At 45.4% G+C, this 15,001-nt stretch overlaps 1 protein-coding gene across 1 annotated transcript in view; it reads right to left on the bottom strand.

Annotated features, from left to right (window-relative positions):
- Positions 1–15,001, bottom strand: part of Ccdc169 (coiled-coil domain containing 169) — a 29,173-nt gene that overhangs the window by 11,278 nt on the left and 2,894 nt on the right. The window contains exons 3-6 of the mRNA XM_032896747.1: positions 8,931–9,041; positions 8,810–8,850; positions 4,235–4,333; positions 2,281–2,334 (exon numbers count right to left, since the gene is read on the bottom strand). Of these exons, the coding sequence (XP_032752638.1) occupies positions 2,281–2,334; positions 4,235–4,333; positions 8,810–8,850; positions 8,931–9,041 (305 nt within the window). The remainder of the gene's footprint in view (positions 1–2,280; positions 2,335–4,234; positions 4,334–8,809; positions 8,851–8,930; positions 9,042–15,001) is intronic.

Consider the following 15,001-nt stretch of genomic DNA (forward strand, 5'->3'; position numbering starts at 1 on the left):
TTTATACTGGGGACAGGATTAATGCCTTCCTGGAAAGCTGTTGGCTTTGATTGAACATTCGATGAGTCTGCAGTTAGCAAGATTAGTCCATCCCAGTGGCATTTTTTTAGACAAATAAAGGTAAATGGATGTTTCAGGAGCAAAAGACTTTGACTTCTCACCTTAGACAAAATCTCCAAGGGCGTTTTACATGAACAAACTTTTTCCTAAAAATGGGCTTTTTATTGTCTGTTGTGTTAAGTCTTCATTTAAACACTGACTGACACTCTTCATAGTAAACAGTAAGGCGACAGGAAGGGTCAGTCACCCTGTCTGACCTCCACAGGGAATACCGTTGCGTAAAGCAAACACATGCGTTAGCTATAAGAATCCAGAGGGCACGCGGAAATCACACCGCAGAGCCAGAATATCCAAAGACCAGGAAGGAATAGGGGGATAGCATCCTCCAGTTACTGGAGTTTAGAGCCTCTGAGTCAGACATTTCATTCTACAGTTCAGACACAGGGCTCTCTGAATACTCCCAGCCCTGGAAACCGATAGTATTGTATCTCCCCCAAAGGGAGGAAAAGAAGGTGAAGTCCAGAAGGGTCACACAGCCAGTAGGGGCTGGGGGATGTCTCAGGGGCTGAGAACATATAAGAACATAGAGTTGGCAAGCATGAGGACCTCCTTCAAGTTCCCAGAATTCAAGTAAAAAGCCAGGCGCCTGTGTATGCCTGCAACTCTAGCAGGAAGAAGAGCCCTGAGGATCCCAAGAGCTAATCAGATAGTCAGCTGGCTGAAATGACGAGCTCCAGCTCAATGGCAGACTGCCTCAGGGCAGCAAGGCAAAGAACAATGGGACAGAGCAAGTAGTCTAGCTTAGTTCATGAGTGTGCACGTGCGCGCACACGCATGTACACTCACAGCCACACACACACACACATGCACACACACACACACACACACACACACACACTTTTTAAGAAGCTATCACAGCAAGTAAATGGAGAACTGGATTCAAATCTAGAGTCTGTCTGGCTTCGTGGTCTGTGGTCTTTCCATCAAGTCAAGGCCTCATAGAAAAGAATGTTCACCAGAGACCTCCAGATGGTGTGGAACAGGCTTGGATGAGAAAGAGTATGTTCCAAGCATAGTGTGGAGTTAGAGGACAGGCAGGAGGAGCAAGCCTTGTTTCCCAGACATTGCCAGGGACAAAGAAGGTGGCACTGATTGTGACTGTGAGGTGAGAGATGGCAGGGACTGGTCCATCTTGTTTCATTTCCTACGAACCTTGTCGACACTAAACTCCAAGCACCCCTTGCCACTGTAACCCTAATATTCATTCCCAAATTACTGCCCTACTTGGCCTTCTCCATATCCCCATACATAGGTCCTCCTCTGAGCTGTTCCTAGATCACTGTCAATGCTTTGTAGCAGATGCCCCAGCCTGCCCCTGGGTCCCCTCCCTCCCTGCCTAGCTGCACTTTCCTTCTGGCTCCCTCGACCTCACCATTGATGCTCTTCAGAACTATGTCCTGAGGTGCATTTTTTCATTTTACACGTGGTCTCTACTCTAACTCATTCCCTCACGTGTCTGCAATTACTCTCCGTGTGCCAATATTTTCTAAATGTCTCTCTAATCTAGAACATTTTCCTGATAATTTAAATATCTAGGTACTTCTGTCTGGATAATATTCGTTGAAACCTGAACTCATAATATTAAAACATATATCGAAATAAAGTTATATAAATTAAATGTGCGTGAAAGCATCAAATATCAAGATATACACACATGCCGAATGGTGTGGTGGATGTTATAAAGCTTTAAGATGAAGACAGTCTTTTAAACCATGAGGGGACCTAAGTCACAACGCTAGTGGTGTAAAGCACGGCCTCTGTAATGTCACCAGTGTCACAGATGAAACTGAAAACCAAATGGAAGCTGTCAAGAGCCAGGCATCAATCACTTTCCTCTCAAGGCAGTGCTTGCTGTGTAGCTCAGGCCCCCACAAACAGGAAGTGACATGCCTGGGATTTTCTGACACCTGAAGATTATCAGGTTGTCTGCCTCACAGCGATTATGAATTCAACTATGCAAATTTATCTTTTAACTGGGGATACCCTTTCATCTCTTTATAAAAATCATGTCTTTTCCTTTCTACTTTCAGATTTTAAAACCCCCGGTCTGTTTCCTTCCATAATTCCAGCATCTGTTTCTCTGCCAACCAAACAAGAATGGGAAAACAAATGACTTGTAGTCAGAGGAAACTTAGGATTTGCAACAAAAGGAGGAGTTACCTGACTCATCTCCGAGATGTAGGAACGGCGCTCACTGTTGGTCCTATGGAATGCCTATTAAAAGATACCAGGTAAAGCCGGGTGAGGGAGGGAAAGCCACACTAGCAGGTCAGACTTTACATCTGCTTTTCATATCAAATGAAAATGCTAGCACGGGGACCCCAATGGAGGAGTTAGGGGAAGGACTGAAGGAGCTGAAGGGGTTTGCAACCACATAGGAAGAACAACAGTATCAACCAACCAGATTCTCCAGAACTCCCAGGGACTAAACCACCATCCCAAGGTACACGTGGACAGACCCATGGCTCCAGCTGCATATGTAACAGAGGAAGGCCTTATCTGGCATCAGGGGAAGGGAGGCCCTTGGTCCAACGGAAGCTTAATGCCCCAGCTTAGCAGAATGCTGGGGCGGTGAGGAGAAAGTGGGTGGGGGAGTGGGTGGGGGAGCACCCTCATAGAAGCAATGGGGAGGGCAGGTGGGATAGGGGGTTTTTGAGGGGGAAACCACAAAGGGGGATAATGTTTGAAATGTAAATAAACAAAAAACCAATAAAAAATTAAAAAGAAAGAAAGAAAATGCTAGCCTTAAGAAGAGACAAGCCCTGCCTGGTGCCACGTGGGTGCAGACCCCCTGCATGATGTCACACAGGCAGGGCATGGGATTCCTAAGACCACTCCTGAGATGACCCCAGACACCAGAGGCCTCAGGCACCACTATGATGTAAGTAAGTGGGGGAGAGATGAAAGAGAAGGAAAGCAGAAGGATGTGTGCATCGTGAAGGGAGACGGAACTAGAGACTGGAGGGGAGTGAGGAACAGCCTGATGTGAGTAGCCAGTGCTGCCACCTAAGGCCATGGAAAGGTAAGGTCTTGGCCTGTGCGGCCACCAAGTACTATGTCTGGGTCCATGGCCTTGCAGCAGTGTGTGTGTGTGTGGTGTGTGTGTGTGTGTGTGTGTGTGTGTGTGTGTGTGTGTGTGTGTGTGTGTGGTGGGAGGGGGGGGGGGGGGGGGTGTGTACCACTAAAGGCAAGGCAGACTTCCCTGGTCTGGCTGCTGCCTGGGGCCATGTTGATGTCTGAGAGCTGTACAGAACTGGTCTCACCCCTCACCTCGGCATTGTGGGAAAGCTAGCCCCAGGGTCATGAAAAAGGAAGAACTAGTCCTGTCCCTCACTGGCTGCAACACTTACACGAGAGCAGACCCTGTACCTCACCTAGGCAGCACGGTAGAGCTGGCCCTGCTGGCATAGGTGGAAGTTGGGGCGTTGGGGACAGAAGTGGGGTAAGCTGGCCCTGAGGGCATGAGAGCAGGATGCTGGCTTTGCCCCTTGCAGGCTGTGGAATTGATGCACTACTGAGGCAGTACTGGAGAGCTCACCCTGGTGTGGGGGTGAGGGACAGCTGCCAGGCTGACCAGCTCAGATACCTCTCAGGCCCAGATCCAGGGCTTCGAATTGGCCCAGTCCAACAGCTACCCCATTGGTGAACTGCCGGAGCACATGAAGGGGCCGGTCCTGCAGATCCAAAGCTTCGGCATCTCCATGACAACAACAAGGTATCTGAGAGGAGTCTCAGTGAGGTTCCAGTATCAATAGAGTAGCAGAAGACAGAGGCCTCAAACCAGACCAATGGCTCATTGCAGTGAACATGTGAAAACAAAGAAGTGTGGACAAAGGATATACTGTGTGACACACTGTGACACACAACAGCTTCCACAAGGAGATTTTTTTTTTCTTTAGTGGGATAAGTTGCAAAGGCAGAGGGCGGGTATGAGGGGAGGGGGAGAAGAGTGAGATTTCGGTGCATGATGTGAAATTTACACACACACACACACTAAATAATAAATAAATAAATAAATAAATAAATAAATAAATAAATAAATAGTTTTTTAAAAGAAAATACCAGAAATAAATGGCAGCTCCAAGAACACTGCTTCATATGGAATTAAACCAACCTTTGATTCCTGCTCCAGTCTAAGTGCATAATCTTTCACTTGATTCTCAAGGCTCCTTTTTTCTTTTTCTAGTTGTTTAAGTAATAGGTTTAAAGATTCCTGAAAATGCAAAGAGAGTTTTATGTACTTGTGGTTCTAAGCAACAATTAAAAATCATTAACATCTTCCCCAGAGAATGACTGCCCAGAGCCAAGTCCAACTGTGAGTCCAAGGGCTGCACCAGGCATCCTTAAGGTAAAGCAATAATTACATAGAATAGTGGTCAGATTCTGAGGTCCGCGTGGCGACTTACACTGAGCCCCTTCTTGATTTATTTCAAAATTAGATCTGTCGTCCCAAGGTCTCCAAAATTGAACTAAGACTCAGAATTGTGTCTCTGCACGGAAGTTTCTAGGGAAAAGTAAAGATTTATAGGATCTAAAGAGAAGTCAAAATATATGTATTTTCCATAGATGACTTCATTTGGTTTGCATCACAGGTCATGGGATAGCCCGTCTTTCTGTTTAATGTAAAGAAAATTGCAGCCACGAGGGTTATTAATTATCCCAAAGGTATGGCACTGACCAATGGGAGTGCTGGAATCAGACTCTGGTCTGGTTCCCAGGGTCACACATGCTGTCATTTCTCTGGTATCTGATGTCATAGCCAAATCTAAAAGCAGAGCTCTGGGTGTCCGTCCTCGATCTTTACTTGACACTTCAAACTCAGTTTCACCAAACCAACATTATGGTTTCACTTATGAAATTTGTATCCTAATATGCTCCTTGTCAAAACCAATAAACGTGGTTTTCCAACTTTACATCAGCTGTTGGTTTGGACTAGATGAGAAAAGATTGTGAATTTTTTAATTAAAAAAAAATCAAGGGCCTACATTTGCAATGGGAGGGTATATAAGAACGAATCCAAAACTGAGAAACTACAGTCTTCCACTAAAAATTAAAAAACAAAGTGTTGTCGGAGTCCAGGCCACACACACACACACCCACACGCACACGCACACACAGCTCTGCCTCTGTCCCCCTCGCTTACTCCACAGCAGAGTGTTGGCTAAAAGAGAACATTCTATCCGAGAGGTACAGCAGAGCTGCCATTTCAGTGACAATCCACACTCAAACTAGGAATCCTTAAACAAACCAGGCTTGAGATAGACCACCCACCCTGCTGTCTGAGCTTAGGAATCCACTGCTTTCCCCTGTCTGACTGTGCATCACACTGCCTTCCCCGTCTGACTGTGCGCTCATCTCCCATGTTAACCAGCAGCTTCGGATCAGTCGTATGTTCCGTCCTGCCCTGACTTTCTCCATTACCATCTCCTGTCCCTTGCCTCCACACAGCCCACACAGAACAAGGCGTGTTCTCAGGCTCCAGCTGTGCGTGTGTGGCGGGGGGTGGGGGGTGGGTCCTGGGCTGCATCTTTACTTTCCTTCCTCTACCTGCTATGAGCTCTGCCCCCTCTCATGCACGAGTCACACACACACACACACACACACACACACACACACACACACACACACACAGATTTAAAATTACAGCACAGCTCAGACACGAAGGTTTGCTCAGCAGTCCGGTGGGCATTAGACCAGCATCAAAATTAGTTATGCATTGGAGAAACCAAGAACTTGTTCTGGATTTCTCTAGAACACCACTGTCATCAAATATCCGAGAGCCTAGACCACTACAGGATAATTACTCTATTCACCAAAAGAAACCCTTGAAAAGTACTAAATTATTCCAAAATAAAGTTAGGGTCCACTCTGGATTTTGATTTTTCCTGATGACAAACTTACTAACCTGAATATTTGGGAAGTGATTTTATCAGAGGGTGGACCTGTGCCAACATCCACAGGAGGCCCTGACCTTTCTGAAATGAACTGACGGAAATGTTTCTGGTTTTCCCAAGCTGGTGTATCTGTTTGCAGAAATCAATGGACACAAGCCAGAAAATTGTCCAGCGAAGACAAACCACAGCTAAAGATGCTCCTGGAGATGAAATTCCCAAAATAGACACCAAGCTTTCTTGCTGCTTCTATGAGGAACTGGTTTTGACAACAGTTGCTTCTTAGCATTTTAATTAACCATTTTCCACCTGCATTTTTGCTTTAATTTGCTTTGAAAAGGTTGCACTGCAGGGCTGTGTTTGCATACCTGAAGTACAATATACTCAGGATTTAAGTAAAAAGAAGAAAAAAAAAGCCTACTCCTCCATCCCAGGCAGAAAAGAAGCCCTAACAGCCACCTATTTTTTTTCTCAAAACTAATGTTAATTGTTGCACTGAAGAATTCAACAACAGCAATAACAGGCAGAGGTAGGGAGCTAGCTACAAATTAAAACACCCCACTCCAGGTTTTAAGAGAGAGAAACAACAATACGACTCAGTTAACCCAGACACCCCCAACCCCGATAGAAGGTTCTTCACACTGACCTTACAAGTGCCCCCTTGTGGACAAACCTGATTATTACACTATATAGCACATTTGTTAACTTCTCTCTGGTTTGATGCACCCGTCAGCAAGTAAACTGCTCTGATCTTTGGGGAGAATGCAAATTAGTGGGTGCATGGATTGATCATAGGTCTACCATAGCCAGGCGGACAATGGGTATTCTATATCCTGCTTTTGTAACTGAAGATTCCTTTGTTCATCCTTTCATGATACAGTTGACAAAGCCACTTAGTACACCTTATGCAAAACGTGAACTTGCTTGTCAATAGGGCTGTAGAAACAAAATTGGCACTCAGGCTAACTGGCATCAGTCTGTGAGTATGTCGGTGGGAGATGGCCTTAAGATGATTCATGACAAAGACAGACACAAACTGGGAGGGGCTGGAGAGATGTTTGGCTGGGGAAAGTCCTTCATGCTGTAGTAAAACACCGGAGTCCAGTTCCCAGCATGCACATCAGGAGGCTCAAAACCGCAGGATCTCCAGCTCCAGGGAACCCAGTGCCCTCTTACCTCTCTGGGCACTGCACATGCATGCTGCCCATGAACCCATGCAGACACACACTCATACTCAAAAATAAAAGAGTAAGATAAACCTTTTCTAAAGTCAGAAATGTTGAGATGTTGTATTCGTAGTCCGACCCAAAAAAACTAATTTTAACACACACACACACACACACACACACACACACACACACCACACACACACACACACACACACACACACCACACACACACACACACACGTGTGTGTGTGTGTGTGTGGTGTGTGTGTGTGTGTGTGGTGTGTGTGTGTGGTGTGTGTGTGTGTAATTATTATGTCTGAGCAACACCAATTCTGTCCTTTCTTCTGAAAACTAAGACATCCTGTCTTTGCTCCTTAGGGATGGGTGATCAAGAGACTGAGTCAACAGCACTCAGGTCTCAGTGCTTGCTGCTCAGTTCTTGGTGAGCAAGAACACTTCCATGAGCACGGGCCTTGTTTCTTGATCCTTGTTACCAGATTCCCAATCCCTGCCGCTCAGAAACCTTCTTCTCTATGTCACCAAGAAGAAATGCTTAAATATTAAATGTCCCCTATATGAGCTACAGAGCCGTTCTGAGGGTAAGGTCCAGGCATGGAGAAGCAGGTGACCAGCGGGTTTGCTTCCTTGAGGAGTATTTTAGGGTCACACTACATACATATTTCCTGTTAAAATTCTCCCTGTAAACTAAGGAAGGCAGCCATATCTAAAAGTGCCACAAGATGGCGACATGAGCCACCAGAGGAGAGAAAAGTCTGGTTTTTCCAATTTCAGAGAGAAGGGGGAAGGGTATTTTCCTGACCTTCAAAGATATTTGAGTATTCTAGGTCAGAGGTAACAGAGATGTAGGCAAACAGGCTAATCTTTCCTCAATTTGTCATTAACAAAAATGACAGGTTTCTCTGTACTGTTGACTAAGGGATGGCAGTTACTCAAAAAAACAAAAACAAAACCAAAAAACCCTAGGGCCCTATAAAAGTACATATCGCTCTGCCAGTAGCTGCTGAAAACTCGCGTGTTAGCTCTGTGTGGCGGGAGGGAGAGGGTGAGTGAGGCTGCGTCCACGTTAGGCTGGGTGGACCTGGGCAAGCCCTGCCTCCGTTTACACTCAGTATCACCTGCTACAGACGGTGACCTCTCACTAGCTTTATCTCACTCGATGTCTGACATAAAGGAGATTCACTCACATACCTCGTATGCTTAATTAAGGACTAATTACTATTACAATACTGAATCCTACAAATTCAGCTGAGAATTATTAATTAATATTAATATTATTAATATTCTTCCCCCTAAGTGCCTTTTTCCCTTTCAGCACATCACTTATGCTTTTGTCTCAGTTGTTTTTCAAGTAAAAAGTCAGCATGGGCTCTAAGGAAAGTCTGTCTCTCGGCAGTGAGGACTTTTGTGAGTCGTGACTTGAGAGACTTTTTTCAATCCTTCTTTCAAGGATAAATTCACAAGAATTAAAAAAAAAGGGGCCTTATTAAAGGATAAACTATGTGACTGGAATGTACCTGGGCTGTAAAGGAACATTAAAGAGGGAGAGGATGCTAGTGGGCGACATTGAGAAGACGGTGATTCTTTTCGCTTAGGTCCCCCTCTACTTACCACCGGCATCTTTTCGTAGACACGGATGGAAGACAGTCTATCTGCAGAAAAGCAAAAGGAACAGTTGACATTCCCGTGGTTCCCCCTCAGCCCCACAGCACACCGACTGTAGCTTCTGTACCTGAAGGGTTCCCACGGACCTTTTCCATTTTCTCTTTCAGAGACACGATTTGCTTTTCCAACTGGTCATTCAGCTCCAGCTGGGTCTCGTATCGGGTTTTCCACTCGCTGCCTGAATAAAAATGGGGGAGCCAGATCACCCCCAATGCCACTTATTTGTTTGCTAAAAGAATACAAATCAAGGCCGGGAGATGGTTCAGGCCATGCCATATAAGTTCAGATCTCAGCAAACACATAAAAATGAGGTTAGAGGTGGGTTTCTGCAATCCCAGAGCTGGGGGAGGGGCAGAGACAAACAGACCCTGTCAGCCACGATCGCACTATATTTGAGTATTTTTCTTTTATCCTTAAAGCAGGTTTCCCTCCCCCGCTCCACACACACACACACACACACACACACACACACACACACACACACACACACACACACTGAGTCAATGACCTCTGGTAAGAGATCTGCCTTAAGAGACCCTGTCTTTAAAAAACTTAGCAAATAAATAAAAAGAGATGGCATATGATCAAGGAAGACACATATATTGGCCTCTATCGCTCACATGTACACCCACCCCTGCACCACATGTACACACATATACAATACATGAACCAACTCAATTGTCCGTCGTTACTACCTGACTTCATGAGTAAAGTAAGTGAATGAGAAAAGAAATCATTTTAAAGTATTTATCTCTAAGATAGAATTTCCTAGACTGCTAGGATTAGACCCACCCTCACGCCATCTCTCAGTCTCTTTGCTATCTCAGGACAGCCTCATTGCCAGAACTCGGGACAGCCTCTGTGTCTCCTGTACATCTTGTTCTTCTTTGTTTCCTGCCACTGTTTATCCTTCACTCTGTTTCCTTATTGTATGTTCTACTAGGGATGGGGGAAGGTATCAGGAGCCTGACTCTTCCCTTGAAACATCCACACAGCACCCTAACAAAGAGTACCAGTATCCCATCCAATGTCTGAAGCTGGTCTTACCACTTACGTACTTGCTACAGGGAACACTTCGGTGTTAACTGATGCAGTGGTCATATTTGAAAAGTTAGTCATTCTACTAATGAGGAAATCAGGGCTGGGAAAGGTTGAAGATCATTCTCTAAGATGTTAGAGCTAATGCTGGTCTTGATGGCACACTGTAGCCCTGTGCTCTGGGGCCTGAGAGTCTAAGCCAGTCCTGGTACATTGGGAATAGGGAACCAGGTAGGGCTACTTAGCAAGACGTTGTGTCAAAAACACACTGATAGATAGGTAGCTGGATGGATGGATGGATAGATAGATAGATAGATAGATAGATAGATAGATAGATAGATAGATAGATGCAAAAGTAGAGCTAAGAATTGACGTAAATGAATACAGCCTAGAGCTAAAAGTTCCTGGTCCAACTTCATAGCTCAGCACCTTGAATTTGGGCTTTGTAAAAAGATAAACGTGGTGTCTTGTTTTCCCCTTCTCTTTAACACACTGAGCTGAAGCCCAGAATCCGACAGTGCTGGAGTATGAGGGGAATGAGTGAAACGGCAAACAAACACCACGACAGATGGGACCTTGTTACCAGGACGCAGCCCACACTCCACATCTGTGCTGCTAGGCACAGGCAGGCTTCCACCACTGGGATGCACCCCCCCAAGCTGAAGTGCAGAGTCGCTGCACCAGATTCGCCAGGGAAGAGGAGGAAAGGTGCCCCAAATTACTGAAGAGATGCCACTGACCCCAAGTAGATTGCAATTCTATCTCTGATGACATAAGTGAAGCGGTCTTTCCCAATTTGCACCATGACAACAGAAGCTTTATAGATAAGATTGCTACCAAAATAATTAAGTTTTTATTTATGTGAGCATATTTCATCCATTTAATAATATGCTACATCCTACCATAGATGTGTTTCCACATGGCTATAAGTTACAGAACTAAGAAAGCCATAAGTTAAGCTATTTACTAATGTACTGGTACGTCCATGGATAGGTAGGATATAGAAAAGTGGAGTAATTCTATGGTAGCCTTGGACACTGTCTGGTCACATTCTTGGCTTTTCGATTGGTGGAAGTTAGGCATCTGCTGGGAGTGTATTGCAAGGTTCTACTTCATAGTCAATGGACATTACATTAGACTCAGGGATAAGACATGAGGTCATCATGCCCAACATATGCAAATCATTGCATACAATACAACACGGACTGAAGAACAGCAATCACATGGTCATATCAATAGATACAGGAAAAAAACCATTGACAAAGCAAAACATCCCTTCACAACAGCACGGAAGAAACCACCAAGAGAAAGAACGTTTTTCAGCACAATAAAGCATACAGCCAACAAGGCTGAGTGCAGAAAAACTGAGAGCATTTCCTGTGCAAGCAGGAACAGACAGCTCCCTCCCTCTATTCTTGCTTAACAAAGGACTCAAAGCCAAAGCTGGAACACCAGAGAGGGGAGGCAGAGGTCAGAGGAGCGAGGCAGCTGATAGGGTGGATCCAAGACACAACAAACAGTTCACCAAAGCAGCAGGAAACAAAGGCAAACAGAAAAAGTAACGACTTTCTAATCAGTTCTAATGACTTGGCTGGAAATTCACAGTAACTTCAAGGACAAAAGAAAACAGAAATCCTAGGAATGTATTTTACTAGAAGATGAGAGACTGCTAAGGGGGAAACTTTAAGACCAAAGGAGACACCGGAAGTCCTACCGTGCTCACAGCTGGCAGAAACAATATTGTAGACTTTAATTATAAAAATGATCTGCAGACACAACACAACCCCCATCAAAATTCCAAAGGAAGTCTTTGTGTGAGTGAACGGTGAAAAATTCACATGGAAGCTAAAAGGCCCCGAGCCGTGGCGATTTTATGTGGAAAGAGTGAAGCTGGAGGTTTAATTATACTGTATAGCCCTTAAAACACTGCATGATATTGGCCAAAAACAGACATAGAACCGTGGAATGGAACAGAGCAGCAGTTCTCAACCTTCCTGATGCCGGGACCCTTTAATACAGTTCCTCATGTTGTGGGGACCCCCATAAAAATATTTCATGGCTACTTCATAAGTGTAATTTTGCTATTGTTATGAATCATAACAGCAAATCTCTGATATGCAGGATATCTGATATTGTGACCCACGTGAAAGGGTCATTTGACTCCAAAGGGCTGAGAACCACTTGAACGCAGACTGAGAAACACACACACACACACACACACACACACACACACACACACACACACACACACACGCACACAGCTAAAGCCATCAAGTCCTTGGTTCTATGGGTGATGGAGTTTTTCAGCAGTTTTAAGGGAAATGCTGATCAAACAGTTTGTTCAAAGTTCTGCACCTCTAAATTTCCCAGCTAGCTCACCCCAAGGCCTACTAACAGCATCCATTGCTGCCTTCACAGGTAGACCCTGGCAACTGGCCCTGACTAGGGCAGATCTCGGTGCCTCAGTCTGAGCGGAGCAGTGTGTGTGTGTGAGTGTGTGAGTGTGTGTGTGCGTGCGTGTGTGTGTATCTATGTAAATATTCACTGATCACATGGCAAACCCTGGATATCATATCATCAAACTGAAAACTGTAATAATTCTCTCTTCCTAACTAATAACTACACTCATTTCTTTTTGGCAATTCTTTTTGGCAAGACTACAACTTTCAAGCAGATAACATCTTAACAATGGCAGCCAGCATCCGTGGGGGTTTTTTCCCCTAACAAACAATGCAATTCCCTCTAATGCTACACCTTTAAGTATGGGCCAGGTTAAGACCAATAACATTCTTTTCTGAGTTTGAAACATGAAAAATTGAATTTTATGAAAACACTTTAGCATACACTGCTAAGGCCAGTCTAAAAGTGTCTGATCCCTTAATGACTTGGCCTGATAACCAAAGGGCTCTGAATTAAGACCAACGACAAATGAAAGTCCAGTGGAGCTCAAAGGGGAGGCCCCAGGGTGAGAGGCCTGTCATCAATACAGGGTGGCATTGACCCCACATAACCAAAGAATATTACCCAACGTGGTGTACAGAGTAAAGAAGAAAGGAGCGAAGCCTGAGGCACTCCAAGTTGGTTTTTTTTTAGAAACCTCAAGTGCTCAGTGCACAGGAGGCTGAGAGGTTCACATCCCAGAGGCCAAGAGAACAGAGTGTTTCAAAGGTAAGTTTCTAATCAATGCTGGGCCAGGCCAAGGGTGAGGAAAACCTGAGTACTGGCTTGGCACACAGAGCATCACTTGTGACCCTGAAGAAAAGCTCCAGGTGACTGGAGGCCAATTCCCTGCCTGGTGAATGCGATTGTGGACTGGGCAATCAGGACCTTACTGTGCAAACCTAGCTCGTTTCCCACCTCACACCCTGATGGTGGAAACGGTCCCCAAGCCTCAGCAAGCCAAAGTTCCTGTCTCCAGGTAAAAGTAGATCAAAACAAACAAACAAACAAACAAAACAAGGAACGAATGACTATTTTATTGTCTCCTTGCTGAGGCCTGAGGTGAAATTCAGATGCCAAAGGGCTTCAAGGAGCCTGTTTCTAAACTGGTTGTGTTTGCTCTCTCACCTGTGAATTAATCCACTTACCAAGCAGATTAGATACAGTAAGAGACAGATAGGAGCACAACTCAGAAAACTGCTGTTTTGTGAAGTGTGTTACTGCACAGGGGGAGCATGGGGGACGGCAGCTGAAGAGATGGATCCATCTCTCATTACAGGTGTTGGAGCTGCCCCGTGTGGGTGCTGGGATTTATACTCGGGTCCTCTGGAAGGGCTATCTCTCAGGCATCTCACACAGGGCACAGTGAAATGTGACCTTCCCTTTGTTACTAGTTGAGCTCCAGGCTTTGCCAATGCTCTGTGCTCAGCTCCAACCCCAGCCTGCGAAAGCAAGGGATCGCGACAGCACACCTGCCTCCATCCCTTGAGCCCATGACTGCATTCTCCAATGGCTCTCCCCACTCTCCATGCCGGAAGTATCCTTCTCCTCGCCCAGCAGTTTTACTCCTGTCATTTAGAATGCTTGCTCTGGATTATACTCTGAGAGAGTGGAAGACAAAAGAGTGGCCCTGACAGCCAACCCAGCCGGGCTTTGACATCGCACTCCAGCTATTTGCCTAAGTCATCTTGAAAGACCAGCTCATTGGAGCCTTTACCGAACCCCAGGCAGCACCAGGCTGCAACCACAGGGACCCAGCCACCCCAGCCAACTGCTGGATTACAACTGATTTTATGATAGGGTGGTTTGCTATGCAGTAGCAATAACCAGGATTGTCCTGTGTGCTGACATAAGTACAAATGTGGCAGTTTCCCATACCTAGGAAGATCCCTGAGGACACCCCAGCCAACATAACTGAGTGAATGAGGCTAAAGGCTGCTCCTACAGGGCCAGTAATTGCATACATATGGAGGTTAGCAGAAGCTATTAGAGCCTTAGCTAAAATGGTGTTCTCCAAATACTAGTCTTTCATAGGAGCTTGGTGTTTTAATCTGCTTCTTGTTGCAATGATAAAACTCCGTGACAAAAGTGACTTGGGGAAGGGTTCATTTCAACTTACAGCTCACAGCTACTGAGGGAAGACAGGCTGGCACTTAAGGCAGGAGTTTAAAGCAGAAACCACCATGGAAGAATGCTTCTTCCTGGCTCAGTCCCTCTGGATTTCTCAGGTACCTTTCTTACACATCTCCAAGCCCACCTGTGTAGGAATGGTGCTGCCCACAGAGGCTAAGCTGTCACTCATCCACCAGCGATCAGTGATCACCGACATGCCTACAGGCCAATCTGATGGAGGCAATTCCTCCACTGAGATTCCCTCTTCTGAGTGAGGTCTAGGTTTGTGTCAAGTTGACAGAGACTAACTATACCGTTGGTTACTTAACTTACAGAACTGCATTTTACCTCAGATCTGGCTATACAAGTCTATTTATGGCTCTCCAAGAGGAATAGAGATGTAAAACTGGCTTTAAAACCAAAGTCCATTCCCACAACCCTAACAAAAGCCTCGAGTCCCTAGCATTCAGTTCAAGCACTCGTTGCCTCCAAGGGTCGCTCAAACATGTCCACTTCCCATCTCTTCTCACAGAGAACTTTTCCTCACTC

Source organism: Rattus rattus, chromosome 3, assembly GCF_011064425.1.
Source record: "Rattus rattus isolate New Zealand chromosome 3, Rrattus_CSIRO_v1, whole genome shotgun sequence".
In the NCBI taxonomy this organism is placed as follows: domain Eukaryota; kingdom Metazoa; phylum Chordata; class Mammalia; order Rodentia; family Muridae; genus Rattus; species Rattus rattus.